The sequence below is a fragment of the Carassius auratus genome, chromosome 8 (genome assembly GCF_003368295.1).
Source record: "Carassius auratus strain Wakin chromosome 8, ASM336829v1, whole genome shotgun sequence".
Classification (NCBI taxonomy): Eukaryota; Metazoa; Chordata; class Actinopteri; order Cypriniformes; family Cyprinidae; genus Carassius; species Carassius auratus.
In genome coordinates this window covers 14563209-14575875 of record NC_039250.1, presented here as the reverse complement: position 1 = coordinate 14575875, position 12667 = coordinate 14563209, and the positions used below count along the sequence as shown (strand labels likewise).

Sequence of the window (12667 nt, the reverse complement as noted above, 5' to 3'; positions counted from 1 at the left end):
CCTAAAAGTGTTTTTTTTTTGTCACTTAAGTAAGACTTCATATCGAAATAAACAATTTCATAATTCTAGAAATATGATTTAAGTGTACTGTAAAGCATGACGAAAGATTATTAAATCCCAATGATTTAATTACTTATGAGTTTAATTATCCATTAATCCGAAACTATTTTTGGTTTCATTTTCCAGCTTCATGAAAACTGTAATTTTAGTTTTGGGTGAAAAATTATTTTCAGTATATCACCAAAAAAGTAATTTCTTAGTAATTTCTAAGTATTTCTAAGTATTTCTAAGTCTAAAAGTCATTTATCCTTAGAGATTGTCAGAAGACATTTGAGAGTTTAGACTAGAAGCCGACAAATCTGTCCAGTCAACTCTTTCATAACTTCACTGGGGTTTTGTTTGTCTGTGCACTTTTGTCTGGCCCTGGTGTCTTCACCCCATGGGCAGTGGCACAGATGACAGAGGCATCGATCAAAGCATGACATTGAAGCCAATCAACAGAGGAGGTTTACATACCGATCTGTCTCTATGGATTATATGTACCGCTCTGTCTCTTAGACGCTGACCCGGCTTACAGTGCATTTCACAACTGACACTGAAGTGATTTCATTTAGACTGTTGAATGAGGAAAACTCGGTTTTGCTTTTTAGTTGAATCCATTTTGTGAGAGAACATACACAAACAAACACCGCATTCTGCACATTTCATTACTTCCTATGTACTGTGTACGGAATACAAAAGTCACCTCTGAAGCTGTGATGGCTGCTATGGCGATAAACACGGCTATGTTTTGGCATCTTGTGGCTGTAGAAACATGAATGGTTACAGTTTAATGCATTTTGAAGGGTCAGTGACAAATAGCAGTGGCCAGAAATTTTATCTTTAAAATTTGAAAAAAAAAAAAAAAATGTGATTTAATATGTTTTAATACCATTTTATTTAATAACCATTAAGATGATATCAAGTAATTCATAAACATCTTTAAAGTTTTTCAGGATTTGTAAAAAATATATTTTATGCCATAAAATATATTAAATTAACTGATGCTTTTAAGGCTTTTTTTTTTTTGCTTTTTTTGCCAAATCACTTAAAAAAAATTAAAAAAAGAAGAAATTCTTAAGGTTTTCTTTTTCATCTTTTTTTTCTGATCGTGGTATTTTATGAAAAAAGTTTTGTATAAAAAATAATAAATAAATAAACATAATATAATAAATAACTGTTATAAATATGATAAATACATTTCAAAATAAACAATCAAAATAAATTTGAAAGCAGAAATGATAAACATGCTCTTTGAGTAGTCAAGCCAATTCACATGAATTGCAGTTGTGATGTTCAGTATTTTTGAATAAATCAATAGAAAGAGAAACAGTGAACCACTGAGTGTTGTTAAACGTAAATTACTTATTTGATTTTATTGAATTAAAAACTAGCTGATCAGTTCAGATACTACATGACAGCTATATTTAGCTGCAGTGTAGATATGGCCAATCACAGACAAACACATTTTATAGGGACCTTGCATAAACATTACGATTTTTTATACAGTAAAAAACATATATTATATCCCCTGATCCTAACCATACCCTTAAACCTGTAAAAAATTAAAAATAAATAAAAAAAGTCCCCACAAGGTCAAAAATGTCAGGTTCTGCTATCTTTGATTGTGGGATTTACCTGAACCACACACAAACTCTGGTGATAAAATGCAAATGCAAATGGCAAACTATATAAATAGAAACCTATAAAATGGTAATTCACAATGATAGTTTTATTTAGCTGTTTATCTTGCTTTTATGTATCCAATAGGAAAAATGAACCCATTTAGATCTGAATAGAAAAGAGAATGACTTGGAGAAATGATTCAGCGAATGATGAAATCGAAGCTTTCAGCCAGAATAGTGTTTGTGTTTCGGTAAGCCATGTCTTGTTTTTTCTATATTGGCATTTAGGTGGTTCGGCCGGGGCGAGCAGTGCCCCCGCCCCCACCTCATCCCCCAGCCAATCACGAGACTCGAGCGGAGGAGACGGCAGTGCCCTGGAGAATGGGCTCGGACCCCGTAGAGGAGCACGGCAAAACTGGGAGATGATGTACAGCGACTCAGGGAATGTCGATTACAAAGAGTAAGAAGATTAATGAAGTCTATATGAATGATTTAGACTGTGTTAGTTAGTCCCTAGACCACAAGTTTTAGAGCACTGAAAACATAGCTGATTTAGCTTCAGGACTCTGATTTTACATCGGATATCAAGGGATAGTTCATCCATGGTAATAATATATTGAAGAATGTCTGTGTTGTGTTTATCAATACAATGAAAGTCAAATTGGGTCCAAAAATGTTCTTGCTTTCAAGTGGCACCCAACATAAACCACAATTTCAATACCTTTGTTTTAAGCAATATGGTCCCTATTTTACTGACCTTGCATAGATTTGATCTTAGTTTTTTTGTGGATAAGAGAATGTCTCTCAACCTCTACTTGTTGAGATCTATATAGTTTGGCTTCAGTCAAGTGACAGATGAATTTGTGGCACAATATGGTAGCATATAAATGGACGCGCTATCTTTGACGTTTAGAGATATGGAAATATTTTCTTCTCTTATTTAAAAGAAGATACTTTTAGATGCTATAACTGCTCATAATTGTATGGCTAACTGCTTTTTATTATTTATCAGGCTTTCCATCAGTACCTGCAACCAATCAGTTATAGATCCTTGTAACGTAAATAAATAAAACCCTGCATAAAAATGTATTAACAATACAATTATTTCAGTATGTGCTTAAGTAAAACTCTTTGCTTACAGTCATTTACAGTGGAGAGTTAAATGACTTTCCTATATGACAACACTGACATCTTGTGTTCTGTGTTTGTCCTGCAGCCATCATCTAAAGCCATCCTCTTGGCTCAATCGCAGAGCTTACAGCAGAGACAATGTCTGTATGACTGAATGTAAGATTCTATTCTATTCTATTCTATTCTATTCTATTCTATTCTATTCTTATGTTTCTCTTTTGCCTTGTTTCCATTCAGGTTTAGGCCATGCAGTAGTTCTTTATGTAAATAACCTTAAATATTTAGTATATGCACTGTTTTTATTTTATGCTGCTACATTAGGATACATCTTTCAGTGATATCTGTCAGGTGAAGGGCTATTTATGGATGATATTTAAAATAACAATTACACCTTGAAGTTTTCAGCAAAGCACAACAGGTATGAAATGTCATCAATGAGCAAAGCACTTTCCCTTCTAAAATAGCCATGACAAATGTTTGTAAGGTAGGCCTGTTCTGGTTCATTTTTCAGTTTGTTATATGGATCATGGATCAGTTGGAGTAGTAATATTTGTGTGTTATTTTGTGTTATCTGCATTTGGAGGTTTTGACATGTTCTTAAGGATCTGCTTGTTGTCGCTTGCATAACATGTTGTGTGCAACTACAGTGTGATTTTGAAGAATGGACTGGTCGGTCTTTCCATGAAACCATACAGAACGAAGACTGAAAGATTAATAGATCATTTTCAGATAATGATATTTCAGATAATTACATTATCATTTTCAAATAATAATAATGTTTCTTAAATATCATGACAAGCAAAAATAACCTGTTGACCAGACAATTATTTTGTAAACTGTATTATGTCTTTATAACTATATCAATAGAATATATACTTTACACATTTATACTTTTATATATATATATATATATAAAAAAAAATAAACTGGCAATAATTAATCTTACCTAAATTGAGAGGTAAATATTATAATAATAATTTAGTATCATTTAAAATTGTATAATGGTATCATTTAGTACTCTTTAATAAGAAAAGAGTATAAATGTTTGAAAACTGTAATAGTATATTCCTCCTTTGAATTGTTTATAAGATGCAGTACAACTGTGAGAGACAGAGAGTGGTATAAATGTACATATTATAAGTTTTAAGAACATGATGGTCATTACAGCTTCAAAATAAAATGCTTGCTTTAGAAGGTAGTTTTTCTTTTTTGTGCTTCCTACCAACTTTTACAATGTTGCATGCGAGTCTGCTGTTTAACATGCTACGCTTGAACCGTTTATGCTCATACATGCATATGCTTACCTTTCTCTGTACTTCTACCTCTCTTTTCCTTCAGACATTTCACATTCATGCTTTTGGCAGACACTTAAAGACTTACAAAGCAACTTACAGTGCATTGAAGGTATATATTCTTGTCAGTTTGTATGTTCCCTGGGATTTGGTCTCATGTTATTAGCAGTGCTAGCAGTTGAGCTACCGGGACAGAATTAAGATTCACTCCTCTCTGGAAAAATGCTATATTTTTCTTCACCTTTTACCATCCATCCTATATAATGTCAGTCATTTCTTCTTTTCTTTACTCTTGGTTGGTTCATATTTCCTAATAACCTGTCATGTTTAAGCCGGTCACCATTGTTTCGTTCTTTCTCTGCAGTGGCAGAGTTTACAGACCAGCCGAGTGAACTGAAAGGCTTCTCTGTTCACACTCGTCTGGTGAAGGGTTCACGGGGTTTCGGCTTCAACATAGTGGGAGGCAGCAGGCGTAGAGAGTTCCTGCAGATCTACAGCATCACTCCCGGAGGACCTTCCACCCTTCACACAGGTAACAGCCCACATCTCTCTGCAGCCGCCCACTGCAGTACAGCACTGTGCTTACAAATAAGGGGATATGTCTTTGTTCTCTATAGGCTGCTGCTGCTCTCTGTCTCTATACACATTGCTCTTTCTGTCCCGCTGTGGATTAGTGTTGTGATTGTGTGATTCTGTTGAACGAGTGTCTCGATCTCCTTCTTATCCTAACGGCCTGCATGGAGTAATCCAGCCACCACTGTGTGCCGACACACACAGTTATAAGGAAAATGTGACATTATGAACACGCTCTCACTTTATTGTGACATGCATGCTTAATAACTGCATGCATCTATGAATTATTTTTGCTCATTTATGAATACACACCTCTGAGTTTCACAGTACAATTTTAGGTGTGATAATGGATTAATACTGTACAGTATATGTATATAGTATTTCCATATACTATATATAGTAGATGTAGTTCTATGCATATATAAGTTGTAAGTTTCATTCATAACAAATTATGCTTTTATATATTCAAATGCATTCAAATTAGCATTGTCAAGTGACATTAAAGAAATTTATAGTGTTACAAAAGATTCATATTTTAAATAAATGCTGTTCTTTGGAACTTTCTATTTATAAAAAGTGACCTAAAAAATGTCACAGATTGCACAGAAGATTAATCCACATTGATAATAATAAGAAACTAGACGTTTCTTGAGCACCAAATCAGTATAATAGAATGATTTCTGAAGGATCATGTGACACTGAAATCAGGAATAAATTATATAAAATATTAATATTAAAAAAATCAATTGTAATTTTAATTACCATCAAAACCATTACCACAATTGTCTCCGAACCCTTTAAAAGTAATGTGTTTATAAGCTGTTAATTGAATTTAAGATTAATTTAATGAATGCAGTTTAACACTTAATCATCTCTTGCCTCTTTCAGCGGATATTCTGGTGTACATCAATGATACCTGTGTGCTTGGCTTTTCTCACAAAGAGGTGGTGGAAATGTTGAAAGCCATTCCGGTGGGTCACACTGTGGACGTTGTTGTCCGAAGAGGCTACCCCATGCTCTATAACTCTGACGGCTGTCCGAAGAAGCCCAATCCTCGACTAACAGCATCCCTAGACCAGTCACTACATCTACCTCCACCAACCACCACCCAACCCCAGGCCCAGGCTCCTCTCCCATACGCTCAGCTACACCTCAACCACAACGGGCCCATGTGGTCTGATTTTGAGATGGGATCCTCAAGGAATCTCGGAGAGCGGGCATCAAGGTTTAGTTTGGATGCTAATGGGAATTCATCTCCATTTGCTTCTCCTTCAAGACAGCCATCATCATACCAGTACTCTAATGGGTATGGGAGTGGGTTCCTGAGACCACCACGCTCTGCCAGAAGCATCAGGAGGCTACAGAGTGCAGAACTGGCCAGCCAGAGTGACAGCGAGGTGGTGTCTGCGATTGGATCCCATAGGTGAGAGCACTGTATATATGATTTTCACTGCTTTGATTAGGGTTGGGTTGGAGTTATGTTAAAAATGTAAAGTATTTAACTACAGTTTACACAGAATACTTGCTGTAAAATGTAACTTGTAACATATTTCATTACATTATGAAAATATTAGCATTTTTTCGTTACAAACACAGTTTTTTTTGGGGGGGGGGGGGGGGGATTATTACTCTTCATCAGACTATACTGTTCAAGTTTTTGCTAACCAAGGCTGTTTTTATTTAATAAAAATACAGTAAAAAAGTCATATTTTAAATCATTATTAACTATATTGAATATATTTGAAAGTGTAACTTACTTGCACTATGCATCTGAATTTCAGCATCATTACTCCAGTCTTCAGTGTCACATGATCCTTCAGGAATCATTCTAATATGCTGATTTGGTGCACAATAAATATTGATTATTACTGTGAAGAAAACAGTTCTTCTGCTAATATTTGTGTGAACATCTTTACATATTTTTTTTATGGTTCACTGATGAATATAACGTTCAGTAGAACTGCATTTATTGAAATCTATTGTCTTTACTGTCACTTTTTATCAATTTAATAAGCCTTTCTTAATGAAAGTATTTTACTGACCCTCAAACACTTGAACAGTAGTGGATATAATCTGAAATGTAATACTGCCTGCTAACAAGTGCTAACATTTTAGCTTAGCCTAAATGTTGACATGACAATTTACACTAGTTAAAACTATTTCTGCTGCTCAAAATTTACTTCAAGATACTGCTAAGTGCATAAAAAGACTTTTTGTTAATCATAGGTGATTATTTTTCTCATGGAATGAGGCAGAAAATACATTATTTGTCTTTGCAATGCTAAAGGCTAAAGCATCTTTTTTTTTAGTGCCACATGAAGAACTTTCCTAATAAAAATTACAATATTTTTACTGTATTAAAAGTGTACTTACCATAGTTTTTGCCATATTGATTACCATTTGTGTAAACACAATTTTACTATTTCTTTTTAATAAATTCCTGTGGTTAGTGTAGCAAAACCATGGTTAATTTCTGGTTGTCTTGGTTTAACTATATGGTTAATTTGGCTTTATTTATTGTAAAAACATGGTTAATTTTTGTAAGAAACAGACTAAACAAATTTTGTCATAATTTGGTTTTATTGGATTCATGATTCATTGGTCAAAGCACTTCTAATGTATATGTTCTAAGTCCTCAGTGACTCTTGTTGTTAACATCGCCCTCTGTCTGCTTGTATGAACACATCATAAGAGTGTTCTATGCTGTTCAATCTAAATTCTGTATCTGATAGCCAGTGTTTAAGTTGTAAACATAACTGAATACAGTTACTTATATTTTCTATGTTAAGTTATATTCCGTTCCTCCTCAGTCCTGATTATGATACATCAAAGTCTCTCTCTTTTTATCTTCCCAGGGCCTCATTTATCCGTAACCAGAACAACAACTCTCTGTCCACTCCGCCACCTCTCCGCCTGCACTCCTTCAAATCTTCTGAGAGTGACCTTTCCTCGAGTACTCCACCACCCATATCTCGATTTCCCCTGCCCCACACTGAAGTAAGTCCAGGCCCTATCTCTTTCTCTCCTGGAGGAGGAAGGCGCTACTCTCATCTCCATAAACCCCAGCACTCACTGCTAACCCCACCTAGCAGCACCCATTCTGACGGGCCTTACTTCACCTTCAATGGCACAGCCAGTGCCAGCAGCGGCAGCCCGAACAGCAGCATTCCTTCGCCTGGAGCCAGGAGTGCTGTGATCGGGAGTGGAGTTGGAGGAATGGCGGGGAGTGGAGAATTAGTCCCCGTCGCTTTGGCTAAATGTGAGAGGGGCAGCAATATGGGGTTCAGTGTCACGGCAGGAGGTCACGGAGGAAGACAGACCCTGGTGAAGAAAGTCTGGGACCACAGACAGTGTACTGGACTGCAGCCTGGAGATGCCATTGTGAAGATCAATGGAGCAGATGTACAGAGTCTCAGCTTTGCACAGGTAGGGATGAAGAGAATGGTATTCAGTTTAAGATTTTTGTTATGGTGTACTGTTATTATTATTGTATATTTATTTGGTGTACTTTGATTTAAGGTCCAAAGGATTTTGCAAGAACACACTAAAAAGGGGGAGGTTATTCTGCTGGTGTTCAGAGGGGGTAAGTTACAAAAGTTCACCCAGTACATAATTCAGTGTCCACATTTAATATATATGGGATTTTCTCCAATTACACCTGTAAATAAACTTAAAGCTAGGAGTTTATAAGATTGTGAAATGTACAATAAATATTTCAGATTCTGCACTATTTGATCAATTAAGCAGATATGTTACATTGCCCATATGATCATTTTGAAATATTCTGAAATCATGCTTCAAATCACGCTCATCATATGCACAGATATTGAAACGTTTTATTTATAACCAATTTATGTATATTTTGAATATATATGGGCTGATATTGGATACCAATAAACATTTTGTGAGATTGATTAGAACAGTGGTTCTCAAACTTTTAACACCAAGTACCAAAAACATATTTGGCTCTCCATGTACTACCATAATGACCGACATTAAAATACATACAGGTAAATAAAAAATCTTAAATTATTAAATTAAAATGTACTGGACCTAAAGTTAAATAAAAACCCCACTTTTTTGCTGTAAAAAATATAAAAAGTACTTGATAAAAAAAACAAAAACAAAAAAAACACGTGCATCATTTAGCCACCTTGCAAACTTTTTAAAAGTGTTTAACATTAATTTATATTTAATTCAGTGATTCCTCTGCGTACCATTACAGGGAGCCCTGTACCCAAATCTTAAAAATACAAACAAATACTAAAATACTTGTCTGCAATAGATAAAATAAAATTACAGGCTCAAAGTAATCATTTATTTGTATTTTGTTTTATTTTATTTTATTGCATTGAATTATGTTATATTTTATGTATTTATTTGTTTAGTTTAATAATATATATATATATATAAAATATATATATATATATATATATATATATATATATATATATTATATAAAATTGTGTAATGTCTTCATCCCTGCTCATCAAATATTGATCTTTCTTTGTAGGCCACTCACATTTCTCCAATTCGCCTAATTCTGTGCGACGACTGACTCCTCCCCCTCCTCGCTCCGCCTCCGACTCTGAAGTCCCTCTCACTGACTCCATGCCATTATCGCGCAGCTCTTTAACCCCGCCCTCTCCAGCACTGGTGCGCTCCTCATTGGTCCAGAGCACCAGCTTCCTGGATTCTGTTCCTGTCACTCTCACGCTAGAGCCACGCGATTGGATGAGTTCAGAGGAAGGAGGGACGGTACTCAGTCCCAGAGTAAAAACAGAGGAGAAAGAACAGCCCCCTGCACTGAGGGGGTATGAGGTGGAGCTGAAGAGGAAGCCAGGTGAAGGCTTTGGATTTGTTATCGCCTCTCAGGATGTGGAGAATGTCAAAGGTGAGTTTTTGCAAATGCATCAACACTATGCAGTAACCTGTTTCTAGATATGCTACATATTTCCCGTGTTTTGTATTAAATATGTAAGGTAGAATTAAATTAGTTTTTAAGTCCAGCCTGCAACGAACCCTTGATCTTTCTGATTAATTTCATGTGTCCTCTGTATATTAATACAAATCTATGTCGATTTTTTATATTTGTCCAATACAGGTAAAAAAAAAAACACTGACATGAAACCAGATTTCATCCTCCCCAATGGAAAGCATGTTTAAAAAGTCTGAATCACTGAATCACTATTTTCCATATATTACATACTAAATGTGTGAACCATAGACTGTATGAAAACATGGACGTATTGTCTGTGATTTCACCCATATATTTCCAAAGACCGTTTTTGAAGCTTGAAATGGGCAGAGCAGGCCGTCGCCATCTTGGCAGTATGTTACCGCGTTTCACTCCCAGATAATCAAAAATGGGCAAAGAGGCGAGAGATGGTTGCTGAAACCACAACCACCTAGCTTGACAGCACTGACAGTAGCACCAATCCATCTGTCACTTAAGTGCCCACGCCCTTAATTTTACAGAACTTTAAGGCTTTCAATTATTTAAACAAATGAGTTATACAAAAAAAATCCACCCCCCTCACAGTTGTCATGAAGGGCAAAATTAACTATAAAGAACAAAAACACTTTTTGTACCAGGCTGTAAACAAATTTTTTTCTGATGTAAAATTGGGCTTTTTAACATGGGGAGTCTATGGGACTGACTGCCTTTTGGACTAACAAAACAAGCAACCGATTTAAAGGAGTAGTTCACCCAAAAATGAAAATTCTCTCATGAATTTCTCACTCTCATGTTGTTCCAAACCTGTAAGATTACTAGAGCTTTCTGACCCTCCCATAGACAGCAAGGATCATATGTAAATATGTATGTGGATACATTGTTTATGTTTAGATCTTCGTAAAATTACGGTTGAACCACTGATGTCACATGGATTATTTTAACAATGTCCTTGCTACATTTCTGAGCCTCGATCGTTTAAGGATCCTTGCTGTCTATGGGAGCATCAGAGAGCTCTCGGATTTCATCCAAAATATCTTAATTTGTGTCCCGAAGGTAACAGAAGGTTTTACAGGTTTGGAACGACATGAGGGTGAGTAATTTAATGTCAGAATTAAAATTTTTGGGTGAACTATCCCTTTAAGCTATGGTTTTAGTTTTTTTTATAGTGTAATGGTGCTTTCACACCAGACACAAATGAAGCATTAAGCACAAGTTAAGTCGATGCAAAGACGCGAATAGACATCCTGCAGCACGATTCGTACGAATGACGTGGCGCAAATTGAGCATTTTGGGTGTTTTGACAAGCGTAACGTGTGATTCGTGCAAATCATGTTTTGAAAAATATGCACTTTGCCAAAAAAAAAAAAAATCATGGTGCGTTAACCAATCAGGAGCTTGCTCTAGTAGTGACGTGATTACGACGTAGCATGAGGAGGCAAAACCAGAAACAACAATGATCGCGTGGAGCTGACTGTCTACGAAATCTGTGTTCTTTATAGATAAACCTCATGTTTGAGTTTTAACCCTCTCAGGCTCAAATTAAGTTTTAGTAACTTAGTAAATTTAGTAACCTATAGTAAAGTTTTTAGTACTCCAGATTCATAAAATATGTATCTGGAGTAATAAGGTTTTTAGTTACTTTACTGTTGCAAATCTGCAACGCCTGCCTTGAGAGGGTTAAACAACTACATTCTCAACCGGAAATACTTTTAAAACTACATCGCATGACACGATAACAGTAATATTTTGAGAATTATCCAAATAAATGGTGGTTGAAATCACAATGCTGCATGAACTCAACTGGCAGAAGCCCCTCCAATTACGAAGATTCACATCTGTTGTTAAGTGAGTTTCACGTGCGAATGAAGTGAGTAAACTCAAAATGTTCAAGCATCCAACTACGCATGAATAGCGTAATTTATTCGCTCAAGTCGCGTCTGGTGTGAACGCCCTGTAAGAGGTTGGAGGCTTCAGATCGTAGAAAGCTTTTGATTGGTCAGTAATTCTGATGAGAAGCTGAAGTGCAGAATGCTGTCATAAAAATTGTTGAAGTGAGAGACTGTAAGTTTTCAATGCTTAATGTTTTGGAGCACACTAGCTTAAAGATATCATGTTTGACTTCATGGGGACTTTAAAGCGGATGTAGACTGTTATATGCATAATTGGGCTTATTCAGTGGCAGCTGTATTAGGTTGAGACAGAGGCCTGCCAACACTGAGGCCTGCCAACAGTCAGGCCCGGATACACGCAGCCCTCCTTCCCCCTCCCACGCTCCCCTACCTAAGCCCACAATGACCTCATTTTGCTCAGTGTTCGTTTGGTTTTTATTGAGGCCATGGCATCACTAAGAGCTTAAGCATCTAAAAAAGTGCCTGTCCCCAATGTCACAGCTGTTTCCATGCATATCGATATCTCAGATGCTTCGCTTCTGTATGACTTGATTTCATAATTTTTTTGGGAGTGGTGTGCTGTCTTGATGTTTTACAGAGTCTAAGTTACTACGAGAGTTAACATTTGAGATTATATATATATATATATATATATATATATATATATATATATATATATATATATATATATATATATATATATATATATATATATATATGTATATGTAATAAATATAAATTAATCTTGTATTAGTATTTTAGTGCCATTAACATTGAAAGCCTACAGTATATTGTTTTGGCCTGAGCTGTGGCCTATTGTACGTAAATGGCTGGATGTTAAAGGCTCAATCTGTTTTTCTTGAGACTGTGAGTGTGATATCTGATGAAACACTGTGTGTGTGTGTGTGTGTGTGTGTGTGTGTGTACAGCTGTGGAGAGGAGCATGAAATACCATCAAAACATGCTGTATGATGACTGTAGAGCTATATAAAAATCAGAAATTATGTCAGTTTAAAAATGTCAAGGGAGACACTGGGAGCCTGATAAAAAGAGAGAAAATTATGTCAGCAAGCAAAACATGAGTTACAAGATCAATGAATCAATAAGAGTGATTATCCTAGTTGTGTCACTGCCAGTCGATCCCTTAAACGGACAGTTCAC

At 35.8% G+C, this 12667-nt stretch overlaps 1 protein-coding gene across 1 annotated transcript in view; it reads left to right on the top strand.

The window, feature by feature from the left end:
* The window catches only part of magixb (MAGI family member, X-linked b), a 62820-nt gene that overhangs the window by 35480 nt on the left and 14673 nt on the right, over positions 1 to 12667 (top strand). Inside the window, exons 6-13 of the mRNA XM_026269859.1 lie at positions 1953 to 2124; positions 2881 to 2951; positions 4134 to 4199; positions 4452 to 4619; positions 5549 to 6083; positions 7516 to 8086; positions 8180 to 8243; positions 9174 to 9554. Coding sequence (XP_026125644.1) covers positions 1953 to 2124; positions 2881 to 2951; positions 4134 to 4199; positions 4452 to 4619; positions 5549 to 6083; positions 7516 to 8086; positions 8180 to 8243; positions 9174 to 9554 — 2028 coding nt within the window. The remainder of the gene's footprint in view (positions 1 to 1952; positions 2125 to 2880; positions 2952 to 4133; positions 4200 to 4451; positions 4620 to 5548; positions 6084 to 7515; positions 8087 to 8179; positions 8244 to 9173; positions 9555 to 12667) is intronic.